This window comes from Thalia democratica, chromosome 3 (assembly GCF_965202585.1).
Source record: "Thalia democratica chromosome 3, ktThaDemo2.hap1.1, whole genome shotgun sequence".
Classification (NCBI taxonomy): Eukaryota; Metazoa; Chordata; class Thaliacea; order Salpida; family Salpidae; genus Thalia; species Thalia democratica.
This window is the reverse complement of record NC_139167.1, coordinates 45,833,299-45,846,383: the sequence shown is the minus strand read 5'-3', so window position 1 is coordinate 45,846,383 and position 13,085 is coordinate 45,833,299. Positions and strand designations below refer to the sequence as shown.

General features: G+C 26.6%; 1 protein-coding gene across 3 annotated transcripts in view; it reads right to left on the bottom strand.

Annotated features, from left to right (window-relative positions):
- Positions 1-3,042: 3,042 nt before the first annotated feature.
- LOC145831385 (docking protein 2-like) overlaps positions 3,043-13,085 on the bottom strand; it is a 28,065-nt gene continuing 18,022 nt past the window's right edge. For 2 of the 3 annotated variants that reach the window (XM_082938631.1, XM_082938633.1), the window contains exons 8-11: positions 12,542-12,850; positions 10,608-10,713; positions 10,149-10,346; positions 3,043-4,559 (exon numbers count right to left, since the gene is read on the bottom strand). In XM_082938631.1, the coding sequence (XP_082794757.1) occupies positions 4,520-4,559; positions 10,149-10,346; positions 10,608-10,713; positions 12,542-12,850 (653 nt within the window). In that variant the 3' untranslated portion in view covers positions 3,043-4,519. Of the gene's footprint in view, positions 4,560-10,148; positions 10,347-10,607; positions 10,714-12,541; positions 12,851-13,085 lie in introns of those variants that run through there. The other variant, XM_082938634.1, reaches the window with a different exon arrangement.

Genomic DNA, 13,085 nt, shown 5'->3' with positions numbered 1-13,085 from the left:
ACTATAGTTAAAAGACATTATAAAATGTTTGATCTTCATTAAAAAATTTTACTTAAAATGTTATTGAATTAAATTTTTATACTTACAATGTCTTCTTCTTTTCGTACAAGATACATTTTTTGATTCTTCATCTTTTCTTAAGTGAACAATGCCGTTTATTTTCTACAAAAATTTCCAGTATTGTTGTTTTTTGAAGTGAATTACTGTGGTGAACAGTTTCTTGTTTCTATATGGTTTTCATTGATGTAGACTTTCTTTGCAGATTGAAATTTTACACTTGATTTTTTTTTTTTAAAGATTTCATTAATTTCTCTATAGGATACAAATTTCACTAAAACTGTAGCACTATAATTTTTCTTCTTGTCATTTCTTTAATTTTTCAACCTATAGACAGACATTTTTTTTTTTAATTTCTGGATCTACTTTAAAAAGTACTTCTAGAGCTACTTCAGTAGTTTTTTCACCATCTTTTTCTTCGACCCAACTTAAAACTATACTGTTGCCCTTCTGCTCTCTTTCAATGAAATCAAGGTGTAATATACTCTTCATTGATTTGTTTTAAAACTTTGTTTCTTTTCATTTTTTTATGAGTTAAATATTTGTTTCATTTCAGAATTTTCCAACATAATTTTTTCAAATTTGCCGTTAATGAACTCAAGTGACTTTTCCATTGAGTCAATGGTCTTTTTTATGCCCTTGTTTTCTTCTATTATTAACTTTAACATATCTTTCATTTCCTTCATATCGTCTTTAAGTCATTTTATTTACCTTACCTGCCCTTGCGAGTTGTCATTTTAATTAAGATTGTTTTTTTTTTATCTAATAACTCCTGTCTCATTCAAATAGACATACAAATACTTAGACAAGAAAATATGGCGATGACAAAGTTCTTCTTTTAAATGATATCATTTTCCACGATGTCTGTATGAAGGTCAGGTTTTGGGCATGTTGTAATTCAAAATTATGGGACCAAAAATACGCTTGTTACAATCGGAAAACACAGCTTTAATCTGGATTTTACTAACTTAGTATGAAACTGAAAAAAAACTCTATGTATTAACAACTATTTTTTTAAAAACGTTCAGCACGATCAAAACTTTTGTTTTACTACTAATATGTTCTTTTACTTGTTAAACTAATAATCTAGAAGTACATCTAGTGTAAACTAATTTAGATTTCAGTTTCTGTAATATTTAAACCTTTTTTTAGTGTTTGTTTATCTACTTTAATTGTTGTAATTATAATTTAAACTTACTTATCTTTTATAAAACAATTATTATTTTACTTGCTTGCTGACGAAGTTGTTGTAAGTACTTCAAGCAAAAATAATCAGCTTAAAACAAAAGCTTTGTAGATCTTTTTTGAAGAGTAATTTTTTATAAATTTCACAAATTTTGAAATGAATAAGAAATACTTTTTGAGGTATCCGTGACTGAGTTTATTCAAGATTTATTTTTGGTTAGTTAGCGCTAAGATCTTCCTTATATTTTTATGGTAGGTTACAGTGGCGTCGCGTGGTATTTTTCTTAAGTGATGCAGAAAAAAAAAATCCGAGTTTAAGGTGATCGATTTGCCCCTACTTGAGTTGTCCCTGCTCGAGTTGCCCCTACTTGAGTTGTACCTGCTCGAGTTGCTTTTTCTCGAGCTGCTTCTTCACAAGTTTCTTTTCTTGAGTTGCCTCTTCTCGAGTTGTCTCTTTTTGAGTTGTCTCTTCTCGAGTTGCTTCTGCTCGAGTTGCCTCTCCTTGAGATGCTTTTGTTCAAGTTTCCTCTGCTTGAATCACCTGTGCTCTGCTTAGCTTTGTTTTCATTTTTTATTTATGATAACTTGTGATATGATACTTAGACCTGTACTGTTTCAGGGAATTTTCAACTTAGCTTACTTACCGCATAATATTGATTTTACGGTAATTCTTGAAGAAATTTTGCTGTTTTGAGTTCATTTGCGGCAGTGAAGTGAGCAAAATGGTCGCTTTCTAAATTGGAGTTTTATAAGAAATTTTCTTCTAAAAAATAATTAAAACATTATAGATACTTAATTTTTTCTTACAAAATTTTAAGGTGGTGCAATTGCGGCAGTGCAACACCCCACGCGACGCCCCTGGTAGGTTAGATACTTTTTTTGGAACATTTAAAATATATACTACTTTATATAGTGGTTTATAAGCTTTAATCATATATTTAGAATTTTATAACTTTTTTTTCTTTACCTATCGACTTAAAACCGCAATATTTTTTATTTTGCTAGAAATATGAATGTTTTTCAAGTTGTATAAACTTAATTTAAACTTAGTAAGAAAGACAATATGCTCTTTTTTCAGGTGCACGACTATTCAAATTCTTAAAAATGAGTTGAAAGGGCCACAGTAAAAAAAGTAATGAATATTTGCTAAATATACAACTGTAGGTCCTATTAATATCTACAAGTAATTTTTTCTTTTTGTAAAACGTTAAACATATTTTGATATGTTTATATAAAGTAAAAAAACATGGTTAATCTATATCTTAAAAAATATTTAAGATTTTGTAAAAAAGTGGTATGTAGATATTGATAAGGTCTTTAATTTTTTAAGCTTATATTAGTTTTTGAGATATAGTATTTTTTTTAATTTGAACTGTCATGTAACCTTTAAACCATTGCCAACAAATTAACTTCGTACATTAATCAGTTTTAGATCCTAGATATGAGTTAGACCTAATGTAAAATAAAAAAATTTTCAAATCAGATAGACAAAGACTTTTTAAGTTTTTACTTTTAATTTGAATTTATTTAAAATTACTGTTATTCAAAAGTTGGTCAAGTTATAAAGTATTTTTACTAATACTGATACAAGATTAATCTAATGTTATTATTTAGCCAAAGTTTCAATAAAAATATACTATTTAAAAACTTTACACAATTTATTTCAAGTGTTAACAGAAACAAAAAAATAACTTGATCAATGAAATACATTATAACAAAAATACACGTTATATCGAAATACTTTATAAAAGTTGCTTTTAAAAACTAAATTATTTTAATAAAAAAAATTTTAGTCTGAAAACATAATACTCATACAATATAAATTTTACAACTTCGTTGCTATTTGTAAAGCTTCTTTAATAAAAAACAATTACAGTTTTTATCTTTAAAGTGTCTTATAAAAAGAAAAAACTCGGTCAAAAATACAAATACAGCGGGTATTTATCTTAATCATAATTCCTTTTATTTTTTAAAGTATTTGATATTTTTTAATACGTTCTATAACTACAGCATACAATATTAAAAAATGTTCGATTTCGAACAAGTTATTATTAGGCGATCGTTATTTTTAACAATGTAAAATATCATGTAAATTTTTATCGAATTGACAGTAAAATAAAGTTACATTTTAATCTTTTTTGATTGTTAATGGTTTTAAAAAGAGCAGCAACTATTCTACTTAGCAGCAGCTTAAAACAATCTAAAAGCTAACAGATAAAAAAGATATTGGATGTAAGTTAAAAACTAGGCAATATATATACTTGGAAAATGTAATAAGTTTTAAAAACAAATTTTACAAGTTTTACTATCAACGTTTCGCAAACTAAAAAGTAACCGCAGATCAGATAGATCACACTTAAGTTAAAAATAAGTATATTGTTTGTAATTATTTATACTGAATGATTTATAGAAAAATATTATTAGATTCATTAAAGTATGTTTCTTTAACTACAAATTGTATGTAAGTACAAAACTTGACATTTCATTTAGCAGAAGCAATTTTCATAGTTGCCCCTCTGTAAATCAAGAAAGCTTATTTCTAACATTTGGCTGGTTCATGGTAATGAAATCTATACAAGTCTGGTAAATTATAAGTCGTTCTGTTGATTGAGACTAACTATAAATAAAAAGCTTTTTGATTTATAAACATATTATACGCTTAAGAAACAATAATTTAAGATCATTAAGTTTAAAATTAACTTATGAATACCTAAAATAATCGAAATAAGCTAAGCATTACAAAAAAATATTTATCATGAAAAAAATATTATCCGAGTAATTGGCAACCCTAAATTTAATGTAATTCAATTCAAGTTGCATCTAACAGGGTTACAAATATTATCAGGGTTGCCACTCGTTTTTTCAAAGTTTTTTCCAGGTTTTCAAAATTTCTTTCAGTTTTTAAAGGTACACATTTTTGGGTCTATTTATAGTTTAAAGTTAAGCTTAAGGTAAGAAACTATTTAAAATAGTATAAAAACTTTAAAAAGATACTGTAAAGCTATTTTAAATACGTTTATAATAAAAAAGTTTTTAATGATGACAATTTTTTTTATTTATATGATAGATTTTTTGAGTCAAATAGAAATTAAACTATTGAAAATGTTAAAATTCCAGGTTTTTCCAGTTTTTTTTTTTCAAAATTTCCCGAATTCCAGGTTTTTCCAGGATTCCAGGTAAATTTGCAACCCTGTATTATAAAATAAAGTTTTTTAAACACAAAATTTATTCAGAAGACGTTCTTTTTTAGTCATATACTAAAACCTCAACTGTTCATTTAACGTTGCACGTGATCGTAGGTTGAGTCTTCTGTGATACTAAAAAGTAAAATTGTATAAGGAAATATTAAGTATTCTTTTGAAAATGTCTGTAAAATTACAACTAACTTTTAGATAGTAGTATAAAAAGTTTGAAAAATTTAAATAAAAAAACTGACAATTACTTTATCTTGTGACTTTAACATAATATTTAATTAATTTTTACGATGAAAATATATAATACTAACACTCTGTTAAATTAACCTATTAGTTCTAGTACTTACTTACATTTAGAACTTCACCTAGGTCTTCAAGTAGCAAATAAAAATTTTGATCGCTAATTTTACCTTACAACTAATCACATTCAAGTAAGTTAACAACACATTTAATCAAAATTTACACTAACGGTTGACTAATTGTAAAAACTATATATATTTTCTACTAAACTAAAACAGATTAATTTACAAATATATTTTTTACTACTTGCTACAATACTTCTTTTTATATCTTTTAAAATGGTTTGGAATAAGGATGGTCAAGCTTTATTGCCGACAGACAAAATTTACAAAACAACTTTTTTTTAGGCCGGACTTGTTAATAAAAATCCTAGCGGACCGCGTTATTTTGAAAGTTATAATAAAAGACATTAAAATAAATTTCGAGTAAAATTGTAATAAAAGTTATTTCAAATCACTACTGTGTACCAGGGGCGTCGCAAAGGGTGTTGCACTGCCGCAATTGCACCACCTTAAAATTTTGTAAGAAAAAATTAAGTATCTATAATGTTTTAATTATTTTTTAGAAGAAAATTTCTTATAAAACTCCAATTTAGAAAGCAACCATTTTGCTCACTTCACTGCCGCAAATGAACTCAAAACAGCAAAATTTCTTCAAGATTTACAGTAAAATCAATATTATGCGGTAAGTAAGCTAAGTTGAAAATTCCTTGAAACAGTACAGGTCTAAGTATTATATCACACATTATCATAAACAAAAAATGAAAACGAAGCTAAGCAGAGCAGAGCACAGGTGATTCAAGCAGAGGAAACTTGAACAAAAGCATCTCAAGGAGAGGCAACTCGAGCAGAAGCAACTCGAGAAGAAGCAACTCGAGAAGAGGCAACTCGAAAAGAGGCAACTCGAGAAGAGGCAACTCAAGAAGAAGAAACTCGAGAAGAAGCAGCTCGAGAAGAAGCAGCTCGAGAAAAAGCAACTCGAGAAAAAGCAACTCGAGAAAAAGCAGCTCGAGAAGAAGCAACTCGAGAAGAGGCAACTCGAGAAGAAGCAACTCGAGAAAAAACAACTCGAGAATAGGCAACTCCAGAAGAAGCAACTCGAGCAGAAGCAATTAGAGCAGAAGCAACTCGAGAAGAGGCAACTTGAGCAGAAGCAACTCGAGCAGGGACAACTCAAGTAGGGGCAACTCGAGCAGGGACAACTCAAGTAGGAGCAAATCGATCACCTTAAACTCGGATTTTTTTTTTCTGCACCACCTAAGAAAAATACCACGCGACGCCACTGCTGTGTACTAAAAATAAAATCAAGAGCAAATTCTGAAACATTTGTTATTAAAAAGATCAGTTTTATTTAATTTTCACAAGATGTTTTGGAGCTAAAAATACGACGCGGGTCAGAAATTTATGTTGGCGGGCCGTAAGTTACCCACCCCTAGTTTAAAATAAAATAAATTATAACAACTCAGCTCAGAAAAGAGCTTGATAATTTAAAAATAACTGCTCATAATTTTTATAAATTCCGTACAAAGAAAGCCTTGTTTGATAGGTTAATGTTACAAAAATTCAAAAAAATAAACAAATTTTAATTTGTCATTATGTAAAGAGCATTAAATTGTTCAATTAATCTTATGAGTCGAAATCTCAAACTACTTTTAGTCAATTCTGTTGTTAAAAAAATTTGTACAATAGAATAAAACTAATTGAACTTTAAACGATAAAAACTTCAATAATCTTCAGCTATGCAACAATTTTTGTATAATTTATTATGCATAACAAGTAAGCAATACTTCGGATTGCCTAGTGTAATCATCATAAACAAAAATTAATAAATACAAAGTCAATTACACAAAACTAATCAAAATACTAACTATTAAAGCTGATTGAATACAAATATATAAATACCAAAAAGTGCACTAAGTAAATAAAGCAACACTATAGTCAAATTCTTTTTGCCTACAAAAGGTAGGTTTTATATTTGAAATACATAGAGCTTCCATTTTAACTAAGTCAAACACGTTATAGCAGCTTTTAATTATTTTAAATCTCTCCAAATTGAAATTTCAACACAACTCTGATTGTTCACTAAATGTTAGGCAATAGCAGATCTTCATAATTTTATTAGTATTATTTTCTTTTTCAGTTAAACTCAAAACTTATCAATCTAAGCAGGCATGTGTTATTTGACTCTTTTCTTCACCTGTCTAGTAGTAAGACCGATATAGCTATTGTCGCAATGGCATTTGTATTGGTGTATAACTATGCTTTTATTAAAAGTGGATATCTTCTCTTTGCCTTCAGGTGCCAACATAGGAGTTAGGATAAAAACTACTCTGGGTTTTGCAGCTGAAAAAGTAGAACTTATTAGTTGCCTAATATTCTTTTCTAAATACGCAGATCTTTTGTTTATGTATGAAATTTTTAAGGTGATTACATATTTTTCAGGTCCAATTTCCTTATCTCTTTTTAAACAATTTAGGTAAGATTTAAAATAGTTCTACTTACTATCTCGGAGGATATCCATTCCTATACAACAACGTCTTAATGAATTAATCAAAACCCAGCGAAGTTTTTATCCCAAGTCCTATGTTAGCACCTGAAGGCAAAGACTTAATATCCACATTTAATAAAGGCATAGTTATACACCAATACAAATGCTATTGTGACAATAGCTATATCGGTCTTACTACTAGCTAGACAGGTGAAGAAAAGAGTCAAATAACACATACCTGCTTAGATTGATAAGTTTTGAGTTTAACTGAAAAAGAAAATAATACTAATAAAATTATGAAGACAATAAAAAGATTTGCTATTGCTGAACATTTGGTGAACAATCAGAGTTGTGCTGAAAATTTCAATTTGAAGAGATTTAAAATAATTAGAAGTTGTTATAACGTGTTTGACTTAGTTAAAATGGAAACTCTATGTATTTTAAATATGAAACCTACCTTTGTAGGCAAAAACAATTTGACTATAGTGTTGCTTTATTTACTCAATGCTCTTTTTGGTGTTTATATGTTAGTATTTAATCAGCTTTAATTATTAGTATTTTGATTAGTATTGTGTAATTGACTATGTATTTAATTACTATTTGTTTATTATATGTTTTGATATTTAGAAAACAAATAAAGAGATCTCATCTACTATAGGAGAAATAATATATTTATTCTTCGAAGACTTTATTATGCAAATTAGATGAGGTCAAAACCTCTTTTAAAGCAAAGTTTGACAGCAAGGACCAGAACTTAGTTTGCATAATACTATTACTATATAAGTTAAATTTATCTTTTATTATTTATCATATAGCCACTGATGAAAATAGCGTGAAATATACTTGGAATTTGTACTGAGTGTCTTTTGTATATTGTTTAAAGAAGTTTTTAGCTTTAATAATTAAACCTGATATTGAGTCGAACAATAGTTTTTAATTAGCTCAAAGTTTTTAAAACAGTGCTAAAAACGTTAAAAAATAAAAACTTTTACACGTGTAATACAAAATAAAGGGTTTTGTAAAGTACAATTAAAATAAAAACCAGTTTAAACTAAAAACTATTGTTTCTATAAGCTTGTTTAACTTTATTAAGCAACAATTTTGACTCTAAAGTACTTTTTAAAATTGAAAAATTAAAAGTATTCAGACGTTACTAAATTTAAAACTATGAATTATTTATTTCAGAAAGAGTTATAGCGTTTAAAAATATTGTTTACACAAGTTGTACATAGTTAAAATATCAGTTTAGTACCTGTTAGTAATAAAATATTTTTAAGTATTTTCAAACAATCTTATCTAAAAGATCTAATACTACACCGCATTCATGTACTTTACGAAGCTTTAAACTTATTTTAATAATCTATGAACTTTTATTTTTAAAGTCAAAAAACGTTAGTGATATAAAAAAATAGCATTAAAATTTAGTAACGTCATTAAACGTGCAGCAAATAAGGAAGTAACGAAACTTGAATAGTGCTTACGCGAAAAGTATATAAAAGTAACTAAGTAAAATGACTATAGATATGTATTTAATAGGTAAATTTATTTAAACTAAACTTTAAATATCTTAATATGTTATTTGAAAATGTTTCAACAAACTAATTAGTTTAATTAAGTGAAATTAATAAATAAAACTAAATTAATTTGTTTTTATTATACTAAATTAAATTACTGATGTGATGCGAAACTTAAGATTTTTCTAAAACTAGTTTCATGTTCTATTTTAGAAATGCTTTTGTGCATTTATGATTCAATAAAATATTTAAACTTTCAACTACATTTTTTAACGTTTATTATGTTATTCAAATTATACTTAACTACTTAAAAGAAAATTTATTTTAAAACTTAGGGTTATTTTTACTTTTAACCAAAAAACTATTGTACATACATGAAACAAGCATACAAATTAGAATGTTACAAAGCAAAAAACTAAATTTCTTAAATTGTAAAAATCACATAACAAACAGTCAACAAATAAAACTGCTTTAAATAATACTTTGTGTGGTTTTATTTTTATGTAATTCCAATTAAACTTCCCATTTTAAACTAATTGGTTTTTAAGGTTTATTTATGCATAAACAAAATAGTTTTATAAAAATATTTTAAATATTAAAAGGTCTAATCAATTTTTGAAGTTTGTAAACAGTTTATTTATCTACATAAAAATATTTTTTAAATATACCAGAGTAAATTTATAAAAAACATACTTTTTTGTCATAGTAAAAGTTGTTATATAAAAATGGTTTGAAGAAAAAAAAGACTTCGTAATCAAAAAATTTTAACTACACTTGAACTTTAAAGCAGTTATGTAAATATTAACTTCATAAAAAGTTTTCAAAATTTATAAAAAACGAATTAAAACAATAAGTTTTTTTAGAGCTAAACAAACTTAGATAAATTTCTTTGATATTTTTACATTAAAATAATTACACAACTATTTTTTTTACAACTCAATATTAAATTGCAGTAATTTAATATGTGTATTAGTAAGTTCTTTCTAATTATATAACTCTGAACAAAATAGACGACTGAGTAAAAATATTCACCAGAGTCCAATTACAAAGCATTAAATTTTTAAGACTTAGTAGGTCGAAATAATGTTGGAAATAAACTCTAGTAAATATTCGTATTTTACCACGAATTTAAAACAAACTTTACCAAATAGCTAGCTTACAGTTTTTTAATGCAATACAAATATAACTGTTAGGTATTTTTATTAAAATATAATTTTTTATTTACCACGATGCGTATTGGCAAGAATAAAACCTAAAGTTTAAAAATAACCGGTTCAAAAGCATAAATAACATATGATACAGTATTGTGTACTTAAGTACACGTTTGAAGCTGACGTTGTAGTACACAAAAAACTTTAAACGGCGTACACCAATTAATATAAAAATATAACTACTTCTTCTTATAACTTACTTCATATTTAAATCTTCAGCAATAGCGTACTCATTATCATAATTTTGCAAATCGTATGCCTCCGTATACTTTGCATTTCCATGTAATGACCGGTCCTGACAGTTTGACAAACTAAAAGATGTTTTAGTGTTCCATTCTAAGCTATCATACTCATTTTCACTTTGGATTGAAGCTTTTCTAAACCCTGATATATCCAGTCTATTTCAATATTTTAAATCTTACAAGATATTAAAAAACTATTACAGAAATTAAGTAAATAAATATATACTATGCTGTTCTTTTGTCAATATTTTTAAGTACAGTTTAAATAAATATGAAAGAAGTAAGGTCAAAGAAAACAATAATGACAGTAATAAGTTTTGACTGAAATAAATAACTATTTTAGTCGAAAAAAGCATAAAGCAACTAAATAAAATTATAATTATTTTTCAAATCACATCAAAAAAGAAGATTAAAAACCTGCTGTAGTCTCCAACAACTTGAGGCAAATCCTCAGCAACTGCATAAGTATCTAAGCAAGGTGGTGATGGTCGAACTGGAGACTTTACTTTTTTGCTCGAAAATCCTGATAGATTAAACTAGTTGCAGCAAAAAAGTCAAAAACTGGTTGTTAACTAAAAGTTAATTAGCTTTAAAATTTGCGATAAAACAATTTGCAAAAAGTTTTAACTTTGATAAATATACTGCTTTACATCCTGTTACCTTTGAAAAACAGATACAGATAGATTGTTCATACAGACAGTAGCGACGCTTGGTTTTTTTCTAGAATTGATAAATTAAAATAAATTAATTAGAAAGTTTCCTTAGTTTAAAACGTGTATTTAAAACGTGTAAAGCTCATACAGGCAAAGTTTAAATAGTTTAATCTAAATTATAAACACTGTTTAGTAAAATAAGTTTAATAACCATCATCACCATAATAACTTTCGCACAAATTTTGACTGATTCAAAAAATATATGCTGACAGCAACAAAAATATATCAGAATTTTTTTAAATAATAATATAATATAAAGTAGTTACATTTTTATAAATTTAGCGTATTAAGAACTAATTAATTTTAAAAAGTTTAATAGATATTTGAATCAATCTAACAAACTTGTATCAGAAATTTTGTAAGTATTTTTGGTTTTTAAAGTAATGAAGTTAAATTTATGACTGGTAAGTACTTATTGATATTCTTAAAGTCTGCTTTTTTGAAACTATATAAAGCTAAATTAGGATTAGGTTCCATGTTATTTTCAGTTCTAATGTAAGATTTAATCAAGTTGCTATCTATCAGTTTTTCTTTGAGTTATTTTCCTATTTATGTTGACTCAAGCAAATTGCATTTATTTCAAGCTTAATTTATATACCTTGTTAAAAATAAATACTTTAATACAACTACTTATATATGTAATACTTTATTTAACTAACTGTGTTCGTTGCGGTTGAACTATGAACATTACTACGGAGTCTAAAACTCTAAGTATATAATATAAACAGCTTAATTATAAAAGCAAACATGCCACTAAAGTAACGTGAACTAAAAGTAAAATAAAAACTACACATTTGCTTTTTCTTAATATTCAATTTTAATATTTGGCATATCTTCAAGTTTTAAACTTAAGCTTCCATTTCGCATTAGGACTGTATCCAATATTTATTTTAACAGTTTATTACAAACAAAACAATGTTTCACTCCTATACTTGCATATAGGAGATCCTCAGTTGTTGTAAATATATATAAATCTCCTTAAAGACATTTAAGTCGAGAACTTTAAATTGTTTGATTTAAAACAAGTTACATTATTAGGATTGTATAGTAAACTTCTAGTTAGTCTATATTTTTTATTGTGATGTATGTGAATATTAAAATATTTATATAAAATTTAAAATCTGTCTTGTTAAAATTACATTAGAAATGTGCTTGAAGGTTTTTAAACTGGACATGTACTGTACACTGTACAGCATCGTGAGCTTTACGCTAAATCGAAAGCTTAAATGATAAATCTGAAAGTTTTTAAAAACTGATATTTTTGTTTTTTTTTTGTCTATATTCTAGATAAACCGACTTGCTTAACACAACGCGCCGCCCTGTATTCAAATATAATTATCAATCTTAATTTTTTGACTACCAAACAAAAAAATTAAATGAGTTCCATATAAGTTTACAAAAACACTGTATATTTTCAAAATTCATTTTAAGATAACTTAGTCGAAATCTTAAAATACAAGACAGTTTAACAAATGACAAGTTACTAGACCGTTTATAATTAACTTGTGTAATTTTATTTTTTAAAGTTGTAAACTATCAAAATTTAGTCTCATACTAATAATTAGCATCAACTAATAAAATTTATCCAGCTTCGAAATCAATGCAAAAATTTAAAATTTAGAAGCTTTAAAATATTACCAATTTTTTTTGTTTTTTTCAAATTAGGAGACTTATGACAAATCATTGGTTCATCATAACTATACACGTCTTCTGAGTTTTGAGGAGTAAGTCTTTGAGAAACTTCCTGCATCTTTTTATCTGCTTTAGCGTCAAGAGGGTTGTCATAGACACCTGCAGATTGAAGTACGGGAGTTTTCGGAAGGGCGGGAAGCGGAACTCGAGGGCTCTCTGGTGGAGAAGGTACTTGTATTTTACGGAATGAAGGAGAATTTGGCCTGTTTAACTGTAGCGCTAAATTTGAAGACGATTGAGTCAAACTCGTTGTACCTGTTTTAACAATAGGAGATAAATTAGTTTAGTCTAAGAAATTTACTAAAACTTAAAGTTACTCACTTTTAAAAAATAAACTTAACAATTATTAAATTTTATTTCATTGTTTAAAGTGAGTTAATAAAAATAATAAGAAATAAAATAAGCAGATATTATTATGGTAAAACAACAAAACTACATGTGTACAACAATCTTCTTGTTGAGTACGAGCTTTTAAGCCAAACATTTGTGT